This window comes from Anabrus simplex, chromosome 3 (assembly GCF_040414725.1).
Source record: "Anabrus simplex isolate iqAnaSimp1 chromosome 3, ASM4041472v1, whole genome shotgun sequence".
In the NCBI taxonomy this organism is placed as follows: Eukaryota; Metazoa; Arthropoda; class Insecta; order Orthoptera; family Tettigoniidae; genus Anabrus; species Anabrus simplex.
In genome coordinates, this window is record NC_090267.1 from 280,700,046 (window position 1) to 280,718,095 (window position 18,050).

At 37.3% G+C, this 18,050-nt stretch overlaps 1 protein-coding gene across 3 annotated transcripts in view; it reads right to left on the minus strand.

Annotated features, from left to right (window-relative positions):
- The window catches only part of LOC136866258 (bromodomain-containing protein 2), a 709,923-nt gene that overhangs the window by 499,835 nt on the left and 192,038 nt on the right, over positions 1–18,050 (minus strand). For all 3 annotated transcript variants that reach the window (XM_067143061.2, XM_067143058.2, XM_067143060.2), the window contains exon 6: positions 11,354–11,548. In XM_067143061.2, the coding sequence (XP_066999162.2) occupies positions 11,354–11,548 (195 nt within the window). The remainder of the gene's footprint in view (positions 1–11,353; positions 11,549–18,050) is intronic.

Genomic DNA, 18,050 nt, shown 5'->3' on the forward strand with positions numbered 1-18,050 from the left:
CGGGTTGTTTGGTAATGTTAGCGAGTCATGTGCATGTCTTGATTGCTGAATATCTTATTTACCGAGTACGATATGTCATTTCACTGTTGTGGATGTTTTGTGTTTTTCTTGCAATGTGTTGTGTGGTGTTGTTTTATCAACAAATATTACTTACATTTTGTCATGGTCAAATGTACTGGTTTAGGCTTACGTAAGTTGGTTGAATACTAGTTTCGACTTTGGCATGTTATTTTAAACCATATCATCTTTCCTAACTATGGAAACAGGATTTATTTCATATACTAATTCTTTGTTACAAAGATTATGAATGATATTAGCGTTAATAATATTATTAGGAATTAATGTCCAGCGGCGTCTCACAGCAGACAGTCGCCCAATGTTTCCGCCATATTGGATTCCGCAGAGGTCTGATACGATGTAATTGGTCTTTGTCATTCCTCTCAGTCGCACATGGTCGAGTGTAACCTCCAATTGATTGTCTAAAGAGTGTGACCAGAAAATAATGTTGAATAACCCACTGCTCTGTAATAAAATGCTTCTACCAACATTTGTTTTAGAAAAGTGTGCTCAGCCATAATACTTTTATATATTTATTAGCTCCAGGGCACGTTTTCATATTTGTTCTTTGGTATTTTTTTTACACCTTTCAATGTACTTGTTATTTTACAAGCCCCGGCAGAAAAGGTTTTCATATTGGTTTTCTTGTGCCTTCCACACATTTTAATACTTTCCTCTTATCTTTAGAAATGGTAGATAATAGTTTTCACTGTACCCGTAGATACAAGACGCAAAATGCCCTCACGTCGGAAAAAAATCACACCTAGTGTTTCCATACACTTGTTGGATAGTTTTTATTCGTATATTCAGTAGGATATTTTCTCGCTTAACACGTTCTTGTCCCCCACAGAAATGTCTTAGTGAGGTTTTGCTGTCATCCAAGTCATATTCATGTAACTGACCTCCGTAAAAATCAATTCCGAAAGGTCTTCTAATCCTCCAACGTATTTGGTGCTGTACTATTTCTGACTTCTTGTATCTCATGTTGAATACATATGTCTTGCTCATCCGAAGTTGGCTTTTGACTGCTTGTAGATTGCTATTTATTTATTTCACCTATGTACCATCCACAGTATACCTCTCGCTGCCCAGCATTTGAATATGTCTCTTGTACAGTCACCTTTTATCATTCGTAATAAAATATAATTAAAATTAATGACCTACCTGCTACAATGGTAGCAGAACTAAACCGAACACTTCATCTGACAGTCACTCCAGTAAAACTTCGTTAGAGCATTCATCATTAACACGGTTTCCCGCCTACCACATCGTCCATTCAGTCCCAATTCTCATCCTATTGAATCTATATAAAAATTCTTCACTTATCATGACACGAATTTTAGCTATTACCGCTTAGTACGATAACATTTTTCCTAGCCCTGAAAATTTTATGTCATCCCTTGTGAAGGGAACGAGATGTCCAACTCTGGAAGGAGCTCCCACCGCAGTTGCGTGATTTCCAGTGCACTATTATTTTCTAAGCTCCAGCGAAATAAATTTTCATATTTTTTCTCTTGTGTTTTTCACACCTTCTAATACTCCCTTCTCCTTGAGTTTTCACTGTAACCGAGAATATATGACATAAAATTCCATTATGTCATCTAGTTTTTCCATATTTCTGTTGGATAGTTTTTATTTGTGTATTCAGTACTACGTTTTCTCACTTACATTCTTCCTTATTACCCTTCTTGAATACTGAGATTTATTTATTTACACTTTATGGATTTATTATACCATTCTAGTCAACTTTATACAAATAATTTTTCAGTTCCCTGTCAGCCCAGTACTTCTTTATTCTCTCTGATCTTATCCTTCTTTCTTCATCGGAAATCACCCTTCCCAATGTCTGTTTATTGATTCTGGTTTGCTTGTCTGTGAGTTTCCTGAATTTTGTCAGTTTTCTTTCTTAGGTCTTCTACTGTAATTTGTAGTTCATCCATATCTTCCTTAATTTCTGTAATCCACTTAATTTTGCACTTGCTATTCCATAATTTTCTATTAATCTCCTGATGATCCTGTTCTCTGGTGTCCTGATTTGATGTCAAAAAATGAAATGCGTTTCTTCCTGATTGTGCTCATTACTGGTTCTATTTCCTTGTAGACTGTTTCATTAGAATATACTTTCCAGTGTACATCTTTTTGGTATGATTTGTTGATGCATATTCTAATGATTCTTCTCTCTATCTTGAGTATTTTGTATATTTGTGCAGTGTTAGTTGTTTTGAAGATGGTTTCACTTGCATATGTTATTTCTGGTTGAGTGAATGTTTTGTAGTGTTTTAATTTTGTTGCTATTGACAGGCCCTTTTTGTTGTAGGTATTCTTGGTGGCATATTGTGCTCTGGTCAATTTATTTATTTTGTTATGCCATGCTGGCTTTTCATTGAGGTTATATGTTATGATTTCTCCAAGATATTTAAATTTATCTACAATTTCGACTTCTTGGTTTCCTATGGCATTTTTGTTTATGAGCATTGAGTCAGTAAACATGATTACTGTCTTTTCAAAAGATGTTGAAAGACCAATTTTCTGTGCTATTTCCTGTAGCGACATAACTTGTCTGGTTTTCTGAATATTGTTGGACACGAGAGCAAGGTCATCGGCAAATCCTAGGCGATTTAAACTTATGTTGTCTTTGGGTCTTCCAATTTGGATGTTCTTTGGGTTAATCTTGTACCATTCTCTCATACTGAGCTTATCGGGCCCTTACTCCTATTTTCTGGTAATTCTTTTTCTTTTCCTCCATATCGCTCGAAATGAACTACACATCCAATCTAACCCTACTGGTGTAGCTGCCTTTATTACTGCATTTACTCATGTATTAGCCACCCCCCCCCCCCCTGGCTTTTTGAGACAAAGAAAATTTAAAAAACTAAATCTCACATACAAATTCCAACCCCCAGCCCCCCAAACTAATTCGGCAGAGAACAACAACGATTTCACTTCGAAGCGGGTGCAAGCCTAACGGCAGCTCCGATTACATCACAAAAATATGTAGTTTCGTCCGTACGACCCGCACAGTGAAAAGATGCGCCAAAATCATGCAGCACATCTGTTTTGTAGTTAAGGAATTTCCGCCTCAGTAGCGTAGGCCTACTGCAGCTCTGACGGCATCGCAGAAATAGGCGAATAGGTTTGGACATTGCAAGCACACATCAGTGCTATATGTCTATGTTTTGTAGTTAAAAATGTCCGCCAGCGTAATGGTTAGCACAATTAGCTGCCATTCTCGGTCCTCTGAGTTCGAATCCCAGTACCGTACTGCCAGAGAAAGAAAAATGGCAAGAAGGTTGATATGCGATACATACAGTTCCCCTCCACTGGGGGCATGGCAAAAAAAGAGCTGGACCACCTCGATTTACTTACGAAATATTCACGATTGTTGCTATTAATACAGCAGACGAGATCATGAACGAAGGGATAGTTTAATATCTCGTAACTCGGCCAGTAAAGGTAATTCTCGGAGGAAAGCAGGTTTAAAACATGATCAAAACAATCATCATAAAGACTGTCTTACTCGCCAACATACCTAACAAACAACAATAATAATAATAATAATAATAATAATAATAATAATAATAATAATAAAAAATGTAATTGATTTTACGTCACCATTAACTCCTTTCACAATTTTCAGCGCATTACTGCTACACCTGTGGACATCCATAAATGCGGCAAGCTTTCCTGTTATTTATTTTTATTCTTTCTGTTGTGGAACTTCTGGCACTATCTGGACACTCGATAACTTACCTAACCTAAGCAATGCCGTCTCCCTTATCTCAATTACAGCGGTTTAGGTAAATCTTGATGTAATAAATGTAGAGAACAAGCATCAAAAATACTAAAAAACTCTGGCTTTGAACAGCCACAGTTATCCAAAGAATGCTTCCAGTCACTATGCATTACATTTGGAAGTACAACTCGTAACATTCGTTATCAGCTGGTGTGTTGGCATATTTTCTACAGCACGGCTTTATTCGGAAAGAATAGCTTCTGCCACACGTACACCAGCTGGGAATAACACAGACCATCTCCAGAAATCATTTGTGAAATGATTCTCAGTGTTTGGACACACTATTCGGGAACAAAACTACAGTATAACTCCCATTTTGTGTGACCTCGATTTAGTGTAAACTCTCATTTAACGGAAGAAATTTCCAGATCCGAAAATTATTCCACAAGAACAATGCAATTTTATTCCAATAATAATAATAATAATGTTACTTGCTTTACGTCCCACTAACTACTTTTTAAGGTCTTCGGAGACGCCGAGGTGCCGGAATTTAGTCCCGCAGGAGTTCTTTAACGCGCCAGTATATCTACCGACACGGGGCTGTCGTATTTGAGCACCTTCAAATACCACCGGACTGAGCCAGGATCGAACCTGCCAAGTTGGGGTTAGAAGGCCAGCGCCTTAACCGTCTGAGCCACTCAGCCCGGCAATTTTATTTCATTTAAAGCAATTCACAATAGGGTAAAACCTGCATTTAGCCTTTAGAAAATGCTGAAATTCTCAAATATTATTTCTGTTAATATATTTTGGTTATGGGTATCAAGAACCTACGAAAAAGACTCTATAAGCTTGCTAAGGATGATTCAAGGCAGAAGAGGAATTTAAAGCGGAACGCTTCAGGCTAAAATGAGATGTTGATGTCGGACTCTGATACACGTCCGACCGCGGCCACTGTACAAGAAGAGAATCCCCCGCTTTAACCTTTTAAGTGCAGAGATACCAGTTGACTTGTTGATACCTCAGTCCTGAGCTTTTTCATTCGTATGTAAAAAAATTTTGCAGAAGCCTTAATTTTTAACTTATAAGTGCGATGATTACCTCAAAATGTTAATAATGTAAAATCTTACACTTATGTTAAATATTATTTTGAGAGAAAACAAAATTACATTTTTTTCTGCTCAGGCGTACATCGCACTGATACAAAGAAAAGAGCCCCAAATGAAATTATTTCCTAAAAATCTGAAGGCAACTAATACATTTAACTCCTTATAAATACATAAGTTGACATTTTAAGATAATTTCTAAACCTGGAATATGGTGACAGCTCAATGTTTTCTACCAGTTGTTTGCGATACCGATTTGTTTCACCAACAACCAGCTGCACCAACTCCACTGGCAGAGTAGGTTTAAAAAATAATTGACTTTTGGAGTTGTCATCAAACACTACTTGAATCTCAGAGTCTGTCACAATTACTTAAAAGTCTGGTGGAGAAAAGTCATCCGTCCGTGATAAAAAAGTCTATTTTCTTTCTTCCTTCGTTTTGAAGGAGGCTCTGCTTCCTTCTCACTTACAATATTTTCAGCACTCTGTGCATTACTCTGAATTTCAAAATGGCTTAACAATTCATTAAAGTCATTATCAATACTGTACTTTCTGCACCGAGCTCGATAGCTGCAGTCGCTTAAGTGTGGCCAATATCCAGTATTCAGGAGATAGTGGGTTTGAACCCACTGTCGGCAGCCCTGAAGATGGTTTTCCTGCAGTTTCCCATTTTCACACCAGGCAAATGCTGGATGGATTGGCAACGCTAATCGTGCAGTGCTGTCTATCTGAAGCCCATCCGCTCCAGGCCACCTTACCCGAGTCATTCCCTGTCATGCAGCTGTTGAGCTCGCACCGTAAGTGCAGTTAAAGATGGATCGGGAATTGATTTGGCCTCAAGACAAGGGAGAAGTGGCAGAGAGGAACAAGACGTTCAAAATAAAGGACGTAGAAAAACTTGACCGTGTGACTGGCTGCAGATTAGGAAAAGTGCTTCAATCACGTGGAAAATCTTCAAACAGACGATTAAGCCAAGAAAATAGTAAGGGATGGAAGAATGGAGCCATTCATCATCAGTGTAAATGACGATTCGACAGAAAGTGAGATGAGTGAAGACATTGACTCAGAAAACTTAGACTGCCTTGAAGCTAGAAACCGATTCTTAATTCATTGTAAATTAATGTAAACCTATTCTTTATAGTAGTTCCTTTTTATATTTTACTCAGTGCAATATACAGTATTCAAATATTTGAAGTTTTAATGTAATAAAACTGATACAGATTAATATGTAACCCGAAAGTATTTACGGCGCCCTGCAGCCTGTGCTACACACAGCTAGCGACATTTACACGATTGCTTTCCGGGCAATATTTCAGGAAAAGTACAGGACTCATGGAAATACGTTACAAATCAATATAAGCCAGGCGATTTTTTACTTTTTCCCGAAGACAAAATTTTATTTGCGGAAGTAATAAAAACCTGGTCGCTTACTGAAATTTTCAATACACGATTCTACGGATTTAAATTTACTCGTTCAAGATTTTATTTTGTAAAAATTATTTAGAGTGGTTTATATGGAAAATAGTTATACCACTGAAATCAGCAGTCTTTTCTGAAGCTTGTAGTGTAATTTGTTTTGAAAATTTGTATTAAGTAACATCAGGAGCTTGAGAGAGAACAACTTGCCTCACGCTCCGAACTGATGTGTTCACTTAGACAATTCTTCGCCAGTTGCTAAATAACCCTTTCAACAGCAGTAATTTCTCTGACCCGTCTAATTTCGTGGCCGCGACAATCGTTCTACGTAATGCCCAACAGATTGCAGAACATGCCCAAGATCAAATCAGCACTCGAGAGTGAAGTGGGAAATTAAAAATATTAAAGTTCTCATGCACCGTCTACAGACGGACGAAGCAGTGGTGGATCGACCACGTCAGCCAATCTACAGGCGGGCGTAGTACTTATCGGGTTAATGGCAATGTTTTTATATCCTTCAAAATTTCCTATATTAATCAGTGCAATATCCTCCAGTTACAATGTGAACCCTTTTACTGATTCATCCTTTATTACAGGGAAATTCGTGCGTGCTAGTTCTTATCTGTTATCATACGCTCCACTCAAGCCTTTATAGTAATTACATAAAATGCGATCGATCATCATCTGTAATGATCCGTTGCTATGCAAAACAAGTCGATCTTGAGCGAGCCTAAGGTTACTTCACAACCTGGACTGGTCAGTAACCAAATATCAGGATAAGATGTTTTCGCCAGTAAGAATGAGATACTTTCCCTTCTCAAGATACAGCAGTGTGCATAACTAATTTCAGAGGTTAGGTTATGTACTTTCACATCTTATTAAATTTCAGAAAGGCTGTTCACATGTAAATTTATAATGAAAGTGTCGTTATTCTACAGGGAGCTTGAAATATGTTTTCACAATACATGCACGGTAATCCTAGGTTAAGTGATGCCGTATGAAATCAGAAAGTTGAAATGATTGCCACAAACCTCTGGAGTGATGCTATTACAATTTTTAAGAATGAAGCTAAACGTGTTCAGACTACTGGAATTAGAAAATATGTGCTAATGAGTGAGCCGCTGCTTGGAAAACATGCACAAAAATGTTTAAACAAACCGATTACTGTTTCATATACCAATTTTAATGTGTTTTTGTGCCAGATTGATATCTTTAAGAAGTTATTATATTAATAAAAACGACCTTTCCAATACACAATAGTCATGAGATTCATAACTTGCAATTTGATATCTTTTCCGACTTTTATGGAAAACCATGTATACAGTTATAAACAACCTTAAACCAAAGCGGTTTTGCATTCACCAACAAAAATCTGTCAAAATGAAGCACAAACCGTAAGTAGAGTACATTGTGTAAGGTAGATATCTCCTTGTTTTATAGAAGACACTGGTTAAATAATGTATGATGATACAATTTATGTTAATACAGGCGAAGATCTATGGAAAACGAGTACTTTCTACCGAAACCTTGCTTTAAGTTAAACTCGCATTTATAATCAGGTCCGTGTAATAACTTTAAATAGGGGTTCTATTGTATTTTCCAAAGTTTCGAAAAGACGGGATTTCGAATGTGTTCGATGGCAGTAAGGATGGTGTCATTTGCAATGACGACACGCCGGTAGCAGGGAAGTTGGCAGAACAAGGTGATGATAATTCAAATTATAGCAGTGATCAGGTTTACTGCATGGTAGGCCTACTGCTCAATTGACAAGAGACAAATGACTGCCATTTAAGTTATTTTGTATTACAGTGGAACCTCGATTATCCGTTCCCGGAAAGTACGTTTTCCCGGAATATGCGTTCAAATTACGTGGTCCCGAAAGCATCGTAATTAAATCACGTTGTAAAAGTCCCGCATTATCCGTTCCTCGAAGAAACGATTTCCCGGATCAACCGTCCAGAAATTCCAGTCCCATCAACGCTAAATCCTCGATCAATCGTTTTTTAATAAACTGTATCTCACGAAAGGACGGCTATGGCATATTTATGGATCTTGGCGTTCGGCGATCGGTGGTGAACTTGCATAAGGGACCATCTTAGCATCGCATTCGGGTGGTATTGTTTAGAGAATCTCGGAAAATCATAGGGCAGAGAGTGGCCACAGCAATTGCTAGAAGACACGGCGCATTTCTACAGCTCTGCGTGAAGACGGAACGAGTTTCGTCAAATGTTCGCACTTATAAAACGTCCATAGTATGTCCAGGGTTAGATGTTTTCTTATTTACATTTTTTCGATCGTACTGCCGAAGGGGTTTTCGGCACTTTGCTCAGGGCACTGCAGACCTAAGTGGGCTTTCAGGCAGGAATCGAAACTGCTCCTTAACACAAATTCAGTATTTTTTATATTATCGTACATGATTATTTTAGCGAGACGAAAACAGATGTTGCACCTTACATTAAAAAAAAAAAGAAAGCCATGGGAGGTCTTGGGATTGCCTATTACTGTTACTAATGTAAGACTGGGAATTTTACGTTTTCGTGTTAAAATACCAAAAACAGCAGTCGTTTTACTTGCGCACGTTACATTTTCAATGATTGGTATCATTTCAAACTCGTACTGACATGTGCAGCGAGCGCACTTTCCAGATGACCTCAAGGTCACGAATAACCGTAATTTCTGAAGTTTTGATATTTCTTTTATCTTTCCAATTTGATTGGATTTGTGGCGCGCAGAATTGAATATAATGTATTCGAGAAATTTTAAGAATCGATACTTACATTCGAAACCATGTTTTCGAGTTCAACATAACCTTTAAAAGTCGATGTAGGCCTAATTTGCGCGGTACGAGATTTCCAGAAACTGACTACGAACAGTATACCGGAGACCAAATTACAATGAAAGATTAAGAAATGAACGAATTTCGCCATCATTTTGGGTGCTTTTGTATCTAATATGCTTTATTTTATTAGATGAAAGAATTAAAAGCTACTTGTGGTCGATTGTCGTTTGGCTTGGCGTTGTTAGATTTTTCGAAGAGTTTGGCTAGCGTAATCAAAGTTGCTGAACTGAAAGAAGTTTTCACGGGTAACTGACGAAGATTCCCCTGTAAAATTGAATATAAAGTATCGAGATTTTGAACTCGCGTACCGGTAATTAATGCGGTTCGCGGTCTAACATGCCCGGCTCTCATCCAGAGGGCCCGGGTTCGATTGCGACCAGGTCAGGCAATTTTACCTGGATATAAGTCTGGTTCCAGGTCCACTTAGCCTACGTGATTACCTTTAATTGTGGAGCTACCGTATCTAATGGTGAGATGGCGACCCCGATCTACAGAGCCAGGAATATCGGCCGAGAGGATTCGTCGCACTGACGATGCGCCCCTCGTAATCTGCAGGGCTTCGGGCTGAGCAGCGGTCGCTTGGCAGGCAAAGTCTCACTGGGGCTGTAGTTTGGTTTGGTTTAGGAGTTTTTGTAAGATTATAATTATACATATTTCATTTTTGTGATGTTTAGCCAAACTGATAGTTTTCATTCATTCCCGGATTTTCCGTTTTCCCGTGTTGTACGTTTTATTTTCACGGTCCCTCGAAAAACGGAGAATCGAGGTTTCACTGTAGTACTGCAGAATACAATAATACGATATCGTTATCTTTTCTCTATGGGGCAAGTTGAAGCGAGACGAATATTCGTAGCGACTTTTTACAACTGGAAGCCCTTCCTCACGTCAAACTAATCAGAGGAGTAAATGAGATGAAACAAATTATGTTGTAAAGGATAACTAAAGATGGCTATATTTACTTTATATGTAGGCCTGAAAGTCATGTTCACCAGATATATTCTTTAAATTTAAAAATACTGCCAACGAAAATAGCCAGTTAAACTCTGAATACATTCATAAGTTTGTTAAGGAATAGTGTAGAATGTTTACCTGTACAACTGATAGGCTAGAAATCCTGTGTTCCCTAAACAAAATTTTAGGGTATCGCATATTGGAACCTTCCTCCTTACCCAAGTAAATATGGTATCTCTATTGCCACCCCATCCACACCTGACGCTTTGCCACTTTTCATCTTTATAGCCTCTGCTATTTCCGAAATTGCTAGATCTTCATTTCAGTTTTCTTCCACCATTTCTTCCGTATGTTCCTTGGAAAAATTTCCTCTCTCCGAGTCAAAATTTGTCTTATATCTGTCCGTACAAAATTATGTATCTTCTCTCCTGCTTACTTTGCTTTTAAGCTATCCATACAACACTTTCTTACTTCAACGTACTTCCGCTTCTCTTCCTGAACAATCTTCTGACATGCTTTCTTTGCTTCAAGATACTTTTGCCTACTCTCCGTATTTGTGCCTCCTATTCTGCTCCACCATGCCTTTTGTCTTTCTTTCACTGCATCTCTTACTGTGTTATTCCATCAGAGCGGCTCATTTTCCTTCACTTTCCCCTGATACTCTACCACATATCTTCTGCATATTTAACCATTCCTTGTTTGTACTTGGCCCATTCCTCTTCAACACCACCAACCTCTCCTTTAGAGATTTTTTTCTACAGGTTCTGAAACTACTCTTGTGATCGCATTTCCTTTAATTCCCATACATTTATTTTCTTTCCCCTTGCCTCCTTTAATTTCACTATTTTCCAAATCTTAATTTAGCTACTACAATTTTATAGTCTCCTTCAAAGTCTTCTCTTGAATCAAGGTATCTCCTTAAAACTATACCACATGGTATGTCAAAAATGATTATTTTCATCTTCCATTTCACTTTGAGCAAAAATCACCAACTGAACCATAAAAACAAATTAAAACTAGTTCTACTTCAGGATAAGACTAAAATCACAGAGCTGGCATTAATAATGGAACCTCACACCCTCCCGCCTTGTCATAAAACCACACAGATACCCAAATCCTAGTGGATTTGTGTTTTGAACCAGTACTATTCCACTGACAATCACTGTAATGGCTCAGAAAATGCAATTTCAGGTGTTGCCTTACTAAAGTCACACAAAAAAACATCTACAACAATCATAAAAACTATTTCACTTACCTTTGTTAGGAATAATTTCTCTAAAGCTTGGGCCATAACAACGACATCTTCTCCAGGTTTATTATACACATAGCAGTTTGTGAACATAGTATTAAAATCCTGAATGCATTCCTTCCCACTCCAGTAATAATTGTGTTCCAGACGTTTCTTGATAGTTCCAAGGTCCATGGGCTGTTTGATAATTTTATGGTAATCCTAGAAAGAGAAAAATCATAGCTAGTTATTAAATTAGAATTAACTTCCTTAGTAAGAAACATTATGTCACAATGACAGAGTGACCAAAAATTCAACAGCAGCTCCAATTGCAAGCAAATCATACAGAAAACGCAGTATGGTTAAACAAAATTACATCAATCCATTTTTGCTAATGCAAGTATCTAAGATACCACATCTATCATCATTACTTTTACTTTCACCCATTTTATAACTCTCACACCCTAAATTTAGAAATACACACTTTTGGGAAAAATAACAGTTGCATAATTTTCCTGCCATGATAATGTAAATGCTTTAGCATCATCATACCTGCCAACTTTACAAAACCAAAATTCAGGAAAAATCAGGAGAAATCAGGAGATACAATTGGTCAAAATTGCTTATTCTACATGTCTTGTGCAATACAGTACTACGATATATTTACAACACTTATCGTCTCAAAGCCCGACTGTTGCTATAAGAGGTTACAAGGCTAAAAATTACACATCTCTATTCCCTCACAGGAAGTATGCGAGTGAGATGATCAGTCTCCAGTAAGCCTACCGAAAATAGTATGAACTCATGCTCCACATGTGTGTCTCAGTCATGCACTTAGATGCCATTACTTAGCAAATGCATAGATTAATATATTGCATCAAACGCCCGCGTGATTATGCGTAGATCAAATAACTAGCTGATATACCCTCCTTCGCTATGGAATTCTCAGAAGACTGTCCTTATAGTTTTCCCAACTGAAGGCAACATGTCATTACAATGATGCCAGTATGAATGTCACGATTAAAAGCAATGCTTTCATAAGAAATATTCGATAAAATGAAAACAGAACATTTTCTCACTTTCAGCAAAAAGTACTACGGTGTCAATCTAACAGTTCAAAGTTTCAGAGCTAGAACGACCAGGCTGCAGACAGCCGTGAACACTCCTGAGTAATTATTCCGTTTAAGTGTGCACATTGCTCATTCAAATCACTACCTCAGAGTAGGGATCGAATAGGTGGAATACTATGATGATCCAGTGCGTTACGTACCAGTAGTATCAGAAAATTTATGAACCACAGGAATGACATGCTAAAGAAAGAGATCTAACTCCCCACTCCCCAGCTTATTCCTGCCAATATTCAGGCAGGCTGTTATACTTGAAATGCACCAGTAATTCCATCTATCGTAGATAAATGGCAGCAGAATAGGACTAGCAAGCTGAGAAGATTGAACAATGGTCTCCCTCAAGGATCAGTCTTGGCTCCTCTCCTGTTCAATCTGTATATATCAGATTTACCACCAACGAAATTTGAAAATTTTGCTATGCTGATGATATAGCTTTTGCTACAAGTCATAGTAACCTGAAAGAAACGGACAACATTTTAAATGATGGGGTTTCCATTCTTAGCGACTATTTTCGGAAATGGAGACTCCAACCAAACACCAGCAAAACTGAGGTGTCCTGCTTTCATCTAAATAACAAAATAGCAAACTGTACTCTCCAAGTGTCTTTTAACGGTAAGGTCCTCAGACACAATAATTACCCAAAGTACTTAGGTATAACATTAGATCGGACACTCTCCGTCAGGCAACATCTAGTGAATACAGCAGCAAAGATTAGGAGTCATAACAACATTCTTCAGAAGTTGTGTGGTACAACCTGGGGTGCTTCTGCAACTACCTTGAGATGTTCTGCCCTTGGTTTAGTTTTCTCCGCGGTGTGGATCAACAGCTGCCATGTGAAACTTGTGGACACTCAACAACACAATGAGGATTATTTCAGGTGTAATAAGATCAACTCCTACCCACTGGCTTCCTGTCTTGAGCAACATTGTGCCTCCTTCATTCCATAGAGCACAAGCACTGTTGAGAGAATATTCCAAGATAAATGAGAACTCTGACTTGCCCATCCACTCCAATATTCCTGACCTTCAGAGGAACCGGTTGAAATCTACACATCCGCCAGTTAAGTTCGCTCAGAAGCTCACAGAAGACAATTTCAACCCCTATGCCCAATGGAAGGAAGATTGGATCTCAAAAACAGGTCAACATCTCTGGCCTCTCCTCCCACCTAATTCGAGGTCTGATCTCCCAAGAACAACTTGGACCATCCTTATTCGATATGGTCATGGTGTCTGTGCTGCGTCCCTGTATAAATGGGGAAAGATACAAACCCCCGAGTGTGACTGTGGTGCTCCATTTCAAACCTTCGAACACACTGTAAAGGAGTGTAGCAGAAGAGCCTACCCTGGAGATTGGTTTGATTTTCTAAAGGCCAATACAGAGGCTCTAGCTCTAGAATGAATAACGTCTTTGGACATTAAATTATAATCTACTTGCTTTCTTGTTTCTGAATATATGTATATATGCCATACGATAAATAAATAAATAAATAAATAAATAAATAAATAAATAAATAAATAAATAAATCTAATGTAAAGTGATTCGTCCTCTTTCAAGACTCTCTCTTGTGTTATTATTCAAGGGATCGTTCCTTCACGACTTTTTCCTCATTCTTATAATCATCTTCAAAATTTAATCACCATCACCACCAATATTATTATAGTCGGAACGGTAAAATTGAATAAGAAAATTATCACAAAAATAATTTATTCTATTATCACCACCTATTCAATACAAGCCACGTGCTATGTGGATGAAATCTACATAATACTCCATGCAGTTCTCAGGGACATGTTTTGCCCCTTGTTAAGGGCATCATCAGCCTGCAGGTAACCGTAAGGTCAAATGTCTGAAACATTATCTATTCATACATGGATTAATGTGTAACATACTTTTCATTGTAATCCATGTATGAATAGATAATGTTTCAGACATTTGACCTGAAGGGGACTGATGAGCGAGTTTTGAAAATCTGAAACTACTGGGCGGATCATTTTGAAATTTTAACGACAGGTTGATACGCCTATAGTTAGGATACATTCTGAATTTTAACTTGATTGCCCAAATAGTTTCTGAAATAATAAAAAAATATTATAAAAACATTGGGTCATAAAAAATGTTCCTTGCAATGGAGCTTTCACTCATTTTCATTCATACTTGGTAAACATATCCTAAATAGATGCATAATTAGAAACTGCTTTTGAATTTGATGTGTCTTTAATATGACGATCAGGAGAGAGAATCAAAATGATTACATTTATGTTTTGCCCAAAAATCAGAAATTATTTATGTTTGAAAGCACAAATAATGCAGTTATTTTTCACTGACATAAAAATTAAGAGCTAATTATAATTTTCATACATATTTAAATATCCAAACCAACTTTGAACTAAATAACTTGAAAACTGCAATACAGGGATCTTTTTTTATCATAATACCTGTAACAAAAATCACTTCAAGAGAAAACAGCAAATAAAGTTGGGTTGTTAGTTACTTACATCAGAACTGTCATGCACCATATCTACAGCCCTCAGATCTCTTCAGCCTTTCTTCTAAGGACACATTTTGCAGTTTTCTCCTTTTCCTTGCAGTTTTCTCTCCTGGGGTGCTCCTTTTTCTGCCCTGACAAAGACGGCTGTGATCATGTTGCGCAATGATCTTCAGTGAAGAAATTGTCATAGGTTCTTGCCTAATGTCATGAATCTCTTCTAATGTTTCCACACAGCCCATGTTAAATTCACTCTCTGCTATTGTAACTGCTAATTCCAGCTTCTTCTTTGAAACGAAGATCTCTTGAGGGCAGTTATGCCAAATAATGCTATTGAGACTCTCATTAGCATTTTGAATTTTCCCTCTCTTGCACCTCTTCAGCAAGGCATCTGAGGCCAATCTTTGGTAAATTGGCAGTATTTTCCCAACAATTTCAAATGACAACTAATAGCGTGAAGTATCAAACCAGGAATAATTAGGCACACTCCAAACAATATTACCCCTGTCACAGATCAATATACACCAACAAATATTCCAAAAACAACCCACATGGACCGAATATCAACAAAGATTGGTAGGAAGTAACTATAGTATTTGAATAAGCAACTCATTTATTTACTGGTTTCTTCTATTTACTTCATTACTGATAACAAAGGTATATTGGATGGCATAAAGAAACTGAAACTCGGAAACTAAAGGAAATATTTTCAATATTTTATGACAGAGGTTATTTCATTCCCATGTATGAAAGGTTATAACTTGACTATCATTGTAAAGTATGAGAATTTTCCATTCGTAGATGTCAAAAGACACTTGCATGACCATTTCCGCAAGTGAATTTTGTGGTAACTTGTTAGCAATGACATGGAATACAAAATCCGAAGTGTTTCAGTACATGAGACAGGTAGGCTTAGGTATTTAATAATGACGCGCAAACATCTTTAAATCACCACCAGGGCTTTAAAAATGGCGCTAAGGGAAAAATATCAACATTCCTTTTTTCAGAAAAGGTTTGGGCGCTAATTTTCGGTAAAATTCAAAATTCGGTATTTTGGCCGTATTTTCATGAAAACTCACTCATAAGTCCCCTTAAGGCTACCTACAGGCTGATGATGCCCTTAACAAGGGGTGATACTATATACACTTCTCAGGGACATGTATCATGTAAATTTCATCCACATAGCATGTGGCTTGTATTGAATAGGTGGTGATAATAGAAAAAATTATTTTTGTCATAATTTGCTTAAGTCAGTTTCAATACGAATCATTCATGAGAACTGTCTCTTACAAAACTGAATAAGACATAAATAATTGGAAATTACATTCTCTGTAACTTTTGTTATGCAGTACTTTTCAATATGACCACTAAGATAGGTAATTAAAAATTAAATTTTTGGCACCTTCCCCTAAACTACCATTTCGAACAGAGTGAATAAAATTATTTATAGCATAGACTGTAGTTCCTTATTCCCTGACTTTACATAAAATTCTGTTCGCCATTTTCTCGTACCTCGGCGCTGATATGGACTTAGCCAAAAAAAAATTAAAATTCAAGAATATGTCTTATCATAGCTGGTAGAGTAAAAATTTATCATACATAAATGATAGGAAATTTAATAATATATAACTTTAGTTATGTAGGTATTTATCACTAGGGGCAATAATAACAAATATTTGAGAATTAAATTTTAGGCCTTCCCCTAAACTACCATTTCACTCAGTGTGAATAAAATTATTTATGGCCTAGATTGTAGCGACTTATTCCCCGACGTTATATACTGATTTTCATTAAATTCTCTTCAGCCGTTTTCTCGTGATGAGCCTGCGTACGTACATACATACATACATACAGAAATTACAGAAAATTAAAACGGGCATTTCCCCTTGCTACTGTGGTCACGACCAGCACGGAAATATCATTCTTTTTAAATTCTGAGCAATGTACAGGCAAAACTGTTATTATATTTATATTGAGATAAATTAAAATTAGTCAGAATTGTCTCCAAATGGCTCCTAAAATCTCTAGAAGAGTCACTAATCGTTATCATTGAAATTATGTTACTAAATTACTAAGAAAGCAAAATTAGTCAGAATTGTCTCCAAATGGCTCCTAAAATCTCTAGAAGAGTCACTAATCGTTATCATTGAAATTATGTTACTAAATTACTAAGAAAGCGACTAGTCTCTAGACCAAAGAGGATGGAATCGACTAGACTGATGTGAACGAACGCGAACATAGCACGCGAGAACGAGAGATTTACAGTTGATATATGCGTCACGATTTACAGGTTTCAATAAACATCGCACATTCGCACACATTTCTCGCATTAATAAACGTTGATATTTCATTTGAAAGCGGGCAATGGGTGAAGGACTTCTGGCCACTGGCGTAAAAAAGCTGAAATGGCGGGATTTGGAAACAAATGTTTGAAATTCACTAAAAAATAAGCTAAAATCGGGAGGCGGGAAAAACTGTCGAAAATCGGAAGTCTCCCGCCTAAATCGGGAAAGTTGGCAGGTATGCATCATTAATGTCCTTCCAATTATTTTATTGCAAAGTGTGCAGTCATGAATACATTAATGCTACAGGTAGACATCTTTAAACATAACGTTCATCTGCTCAATAATGCAAGAGTCAACACAAAGAAGGGTGTGTAATACGACATGTCTAAATACTAAGGATGTTATGCAATATCGAAACACAAAAACCTCCTGAATGTCAAAACGCAAATGAACGTATCATGATCCATAATAATCCAGTTAAAGCAGCTGCATGTACGTTAAGTAATGTGGTTTACAAGCAATCGTGCCAATCACCAATTATTAAATGTATCCAACATATTCTGTGTAGTTTCTGTTCCCACCATCCGACTACCAATAACCAAGTACAGTAAAACCTTGATGCATCGTTTTTACAGGGGGAGGGAGAAAATGACAATGGATGTGGGCGGTACATAGGGGTACTGTATTTGGGAATTTTCATCATGGAATAACAACAACAACAACAACAACAACAATGGTGTGTGGCCTTCAAAGCTAGGTGCAGGTCACTCGAACTGGCGAAATAAAGGGCATTTAACTGTGAAAATGGGTTAAGTCCATATGAAGTT